Below are 5,591 nucleotides of genomic sequence, written 5' to 3' on the forward strand. Positions count from 1 at the left end.
GGCCGCTCCCCCTAGAGACCCTTGGGAGGATCTGTAAGCTCTGGTTCTCCTTCAGGACCTCCTGTACCTCCTTCCCCTGTGGTGGGTCTGCCCTCCCAACCCTTCCTGTGCATGTGTTCGCACTCACTGTCGCTCTCAAGGGCCTAACATCTGTCCCCGTTGTACTTTGGCTTCCTTGGCTCCTGCACCCACCACCAGCCAGGGTCAGCCAGTTAGAAGAGGTCTGTGCGACAGCCCAGGGCTTTGTCCTGAGGCTTGGGGCCCAAGGGTCCACCAGTGGTTTTAGTGAAGGCTCTCCAGGTGCTGTCCCCTCAGGACAGAGAGTGTCTGGCACCTCAGAGTCACACACAGCAGTGGGGTGCGCAGAAGGTGACCCTGGCCAGATGTGCTGAGCCAGCTCGAAATCCAGCCAAGCCAGGGTGTCTGGAACACGGGATTGGCATCTCCTTCCTGGGATCCAGATCACCAAACCAGGCTAACCACCCGACCCTCCACCCCCTAGTGCTCCCAGACCCCGGGTGCATCTCACTCAGACTGGATGCCTTTGCCGCAGTCCATTCCGAGTGAACGTGCCCAGCCTGGCCCCTCCCCTGCTTCGCTGTGTGTTTGTGGGAGGGGGTTGGGGTTGACAGGTCTCCCGCAGGACCCTCTCTGTCACTGGCCACCTCCTACTTTCAAGGAGGGGTTCACGATTAGCGCTGCTGTGGCTCCTCCGCTCTGCAGAAGGAGGGTCGAACGCCCAGAGCTTGTCAGGGTCCTGAGGGTGGAGGGGGCATCTGGAGAGGTGAGCCCTCCAGGCGGCACAGAGCAGGTACTTGCCCTTTTCTCCCAGCCTTGCCAGGTAGCTCCTAGTCCTCAGCCTTCCAGCAGCTGCTCTGCCCACAGCCTTGGACCCGCCTGCTCTTGCTCACCTCTCTTCCTTGCCAGCAGCACCCTTGCCTGCCTGCTCCTTCGAAACCGCGCATCCCCGCTGAGGGAGGGGTGAGAAAGTTGGGAGAGAAGAATAAGTAGAGGGAAAAGCAAACTTCTGGGGCAGAATTACCAAGGCCAGTCACGAGGGGGGTGGCTCAGCTGGGCCAAAGGTGGGGTGCACAGTGGGGCAGGATGCCGGGGTCCCCATACCCCACACACAGGTCTCTCACTGGCAGCCTTCCCTGTGTTCCAGCCTTTCCTGGAATAGCTGTCTTATGCTCCTACCTTTTCCCAAGGAGCAGGGACAGAGACTAGGGCTCAGGGGCCAGGGGAGGAGAGGGGGCACTTACCCAGTAGCAGCAGCAGCAGCAGCATGGGCCCCAAGCAGCAGGCCAAGCCCAGGTGGACAGAGGAGGACATCCCCAGGCAGAGTCCCATTCGGACAGGTACCCCTTCCCGGCACCTCCTGAGCAGGTGTCCAAGCAGAATGACACTCCTGGGGGAGGATCCTTTGCAGCAGGAGTGACTCCCCGCCCCAGGTCCAGGCTACGCCTTCAGGTCACTCCAGAAGTCACTGAACCGAGCACCTGGAATTCAGTGATTTAGATGGACCCCAATGCCCTAGACCTCTCCATGCACACCTGGCAACACCCACAGAACAATGCAAGGAGGCCTTGTCCCCCCCTCGTGTAAACTAGGAGACAAGACAACTAATGCAACGTGGGATCCTGGGTTGAATCTTGGAACAAAAAGTGGGGGGCCAGCAGGTAGCATGGTGGTTGAGGTGCTGGACTCTTACATGGCTAACTGCAGTTCGAGTTAGTGAAACCACGTTATTTTCCTTGCTATAATTTTATTTTTAACTTTTTATTGTTAATTTTAGACCTGTAGAAAAGTTGCAAAAATGTTAGCATTCCCCTTACACCCTTTGTGGAGCTTCCTATGATGCTGACATGTTACATAATTACAATGCAATAGTAATTAGGAGATTAACATTGGTACAGTACTATCAGCTAAACTTAGACCATATGATATTTCCCCAGTTTTTCCCACTAATGTCCTCTTTTTTTTTTTTTTGGAGAAGTTTGGTTATTTTTTTTTTTTTTTTTCCCTGTAGGGCACATGTGCTCACCAACGCTCGCCAGAAAGAGGGAGACAGAAAGCGAGAAATCATCCCCCCCGCCCCGGGGGTGATGGCCACGCTGCAATCCTTTATCCTCCATTCTCCTTTTGGGATCTTGGGCACGCACATACATGCACCCGCTGTGAGTTTAAGCCACCCCGTCCAGGATTCAAACCGCGGTCGACTACATAAGAGACCAGCAACATAGCCACTATGAAAACTGCTGGTCCCAATAATAATAATTTTTTAAAATAACAATTACCAGAGGATGTGTGCACTTGCTAGAGACAGAAGAGTGTTTAGATATTATCAGGGCCAGCAGATGGTATAGCGGTTATGTCGCTGAACTCCCACATGGCCAACCACAGTTTGAGTCCCGGACCCAGTGGCTTGAAACTCAGTCCGGGTGTGTGTGCATATGTGGTGTCCCAAAAATTCTGGGAGGAGAAAGGAGGAGACGGGATTGAGGTATAGTCATTCCCCCTAGGTGGTGATTCCTCACCTTCTCTCTCTCTCTCTGGCAAGTAAACACCCTGTAGCAAAAATCTCTCTTTAAAAAAAAAAAAGGATATTATTTATCTTATTACATTTTGTGTGTGTGTCTTTAAATTTTGCATCTAAAGCAAGTGCCTCACTTGTTTATTCTAGTCTTATAACTGTCCCCTCCCCCCCGGCCAGGGTGCCATGTGAACAAACCTGGATGAGGAGGATACCTGGGCTGTGTGTCTTTTACTTTTCTTCTCTTTTCTTTCCTTTTTTGGAGAGGTTTTTGCTATAGGGCCCATGCGCTTGCCAGAAAGACAGAGACAGAGAGACAGAAAGTGAGAAATCACCCCCCAGGGGGGATGGCCACACCGCAATCCCTTCTCCATTCTCTCGGAATCTTGGGCACACACGTGCCCGGAGTTAGTTTACACCACTGGGTTCAGGTCTCAAACTGCAGTCGACTACATGGGAGTCCAGTGACATAGCCATTACACTAACTGCTGGTCCCTCTGTGTGTCTTTTTCCAGCAAGCAAACTTGTGCTTGTTCATTTGCTTTAGATGCAAAACAAAAGGGGACGCAAAAAAAGTAATCGAGGTAAATGGTATCTTAAATTTAGATGACATTTTAAAAGATCAAAATGAATGCAAAATATCGTTGCTTTTGTTTTTTAACTAAGGGGGTTGGATGATGGTGTAGCAGTAAAACACAATGCCCTGTGACACCGACCACGTGGGAGGGTTCAGGGTCATTTCCGGAGACCTCACTAAGTACACTGGGCACGTGCGTGCCCATGATGGGGCTAGGTGAAGGCTGAGGGTGGGTCACAGTAACTGACCTCTGCTGCAGATGCTGTCTCTTTCTCTGTCTCTCTTGTTCATGGAAGAAATAAAGAATAAAAATAAACTGTAAAGCCTCAGGCAAAGGACTAGGAATGGGGGTGGGGGCTAAGGAAGCCTCTAGGGAACAAGACAGGGCAGACAGAAATGGGAAAGAAGATCCCAAAGATTGGTTTGTTTGCTTGCTTAGAGGGGCCAGGCTTCAGGGCAGCACGCGCTCAGTATGCAATGTGGAACCTGTCAGCCTAGGGAACAACCAGACAGAGATTCTCCAAAGATCTTGAATTTATTTGGCAGTGTGCAGGGGCTGGGAACACACCGGCTATGGGGGCCAAAGGTATTTCCAAGGCAGTAGTGGCAAAGGTGGGCTTTAAAGGCAGAAGAGAAGTATAGGTAGTTTGTTCTGAAACAAGGAGACTGGGGTTATGGCGGCTGTCCCGGGAGCTGGAACCAGCTCATTAGTGAAGACGTGGGCCAGGAAAGTGTGCTTGTGTAACCACTAGCTGCCCTGTGGCTTGGGAAGCAAACTGCGGTTTGGAAAGTGTGTGGCGAAAGCGTGTGTCACAAGCTTATGTGGAAGGGCAGTTCGGAGTCTTCGGAAAGTTCTACAGGCGTGTGTGCCTGAGGGTGCTCCTTTAAATCCCCCTGGCTTTTTTTCTTTTCTTTTCTTTTCTTTTCTTTTCTTTTCTTTTCTTTTCTTTTCTTTTCTTTTCTTTTCTTTTCTTTTCTTTTCTTTTCTTTTCTTTTCTTTTTTTTTTTTTTTTTTTTTTATTAGTGGCAGAAATGACTCCATTTTGGTCTGACAACTTTCATAGGTTGCAAGAATTCCAGTCTTTGACTCAGAAGTCACTGCCTTCCCAGAAGTGGGTCTCTGGAAAGTGTGTACAGGGGGCACACTCAGACCCCCCAAGATACAGGCCTCTCTGGTACCCAGCATGACCCAGTGTCCTCTACTGAGGGAGGTCAGGGACTATGTGACCTCCACTCCTTGGACTGGTGGGCTATTGAGCCAGAGGATGTCCCCTGGCAGGACCTCCCAGCCTTCAGGTGCAGGGACACCGATTTCTGATAAGGCCCTGGTGACCTGGAGTGGATGGGTTGGAGCTTCACTGGGGGAAGATGCTGCCAGGCTGCATGCCGGTGCAGGAGGTCAGCTGACTCACTGCTCTGCCGTAGGGTCCAAGTTCCCGGAGTGGCCATCAGTGGCCACCTGTCTTACTAAGAAGCCACCTCTCACCAGAAACAGGATCTTGGCTTCTGGACTTGACCAGCTGAAGATGAGGTAGAAGAGGGGTCATCCCCTGAGGAGGGGTTCCTGGCCGAAAGTCATATGGTAGGGAGCCCCTGTCCTCCCTCGGTGGGGACCAATGACCCAGGAAGAGCCCCATCTCCCCCACTCCAGGGCCTCCAGCATCTTGGTAGCAGCTTCCCCAAGAGGTCAGGCTTCATTCCAGGATAGCCCAGGAACCTCAGGGGATGGGGCAGGAGCCTCGCTGTGCAGAAGAGTTGGGTGTCTGAGTGAAAGAGGGAAGGGTTCTGCATCGGAGTCCCCACCTACCCTGGGGGCCAGGCAGGGCTACGGGCACAGGCTTCTCAGGGCGGCTCTTGGGCTCTGGCAGAGTTCTCAGGGTCTGGGAGCAATGGTGAATGGTAGGTGCTGTCACCATAACTGGCAGGAGTTGCTGAGGCCGACCAGGGTAGGGGCTCAGGGTGGCTGGGTGCTGTGTGGGGAGGAGGGAGACCCACCTGGAAGGAAGTGGAAAGCAAGAGCCCCCACTTCCCACCCCTCCCCACCTCCCTCCACTCCCGTGCCTCACTCACCCAGCAGCTGGGGCACTCCAGTGGCTGTGGAGCCCAGCTCCATGCAGTGGATGCTGGCTCCTGTGTGGCCCCTGTGTGGGCCATCTTTGGGTCTGAACACAGAATGAGGGGTTAGAAAGCTGGAGCAGTGGCCCTGGGTGGGGCACCCCGGGACTGCTTCTCGCACAGCAGGGCACCCAGCACGGGTTCTGCAGTGACTAGGTTCCTGCCCTTTTGCTCCAAGCCATTCTCTCAGGCTCTCTCCTGGGAGGAGCCCTTGGGGTCCAGGCTCCACTGACTCATACCCTCCCAGGACACTGCCACCTCCTCTTAGCTCTGACATTTCTCCCTAGCTCTGGTGCCACCCCGCCACTGGGCTCTCTCCAGATGCTGGCACTGCTCAGTCCCAGAGAAGGCTGACGGTCTCCCCCT

General features: G+C 53.2%; 2 protein-coding genes across 2 annotated transcripts in view; both read right to left on the reverse strand.

Moving 5' to 3' along the window:
• Positions 1-1,350, reverse strand: part of GFRA4 (GDNF family receptor alpha 4) — a 4,100-nt gene extending 2,750 nt beyond the window's left edge. The window contains 1 exon segment of the mRNA XM_006163995.2: positions 1,263-1,350. Within this exon segment, the coding sequence (XP_006164057.2) occupies positions 1,263-1,350 (88 nt within the window).
• A 2,770-nt stretch (positions 1,351-4,120) lies between these two features.
• Positions 4,121-5,591, reverse strand: part of ADAM33 (ADAM metallopeptidase domain 33) — a 20,231-nt gene continuing 18,760 nt past the window's right edge. Inside the window, exons 21-23 of the mRNA XM_027766469.1 lie at positions 5,181-5,272; positions 4,918-4,990; positions 4,121-4,630 (exon numbers count right to left, since the gene is read on the reverse strand). Of these exons, the coding sequence (XP_027622270.1) occupies positions 4,953-4,990; positions 5,181-5,272 (130 nt within the window). The 3' untranslated portion in view covers positions 4,121-4,630; positions 4,918-4,952. The remainder of the gene's footprint in view (positions 4,631-4,917; positions 4,991-5,180; positions 5,273-5,591) is intronic.

The sequence above is a fragment of the Tupaia chinensis genome, unplaced genomic scaffold, assembly GCF_000334495.1.
Source record: "Tupaia chinensis unplaced genomic scaffold, TupChi_1.0 Scaffold143574_1, whole genome shotgun sequence".
Taxonomy (NCBI): Eukaryota; Metazoa; Chordata; class Mammalia; order Scandentia; family Tupaiidae; genus Tupaia; species Tupaia belangeri.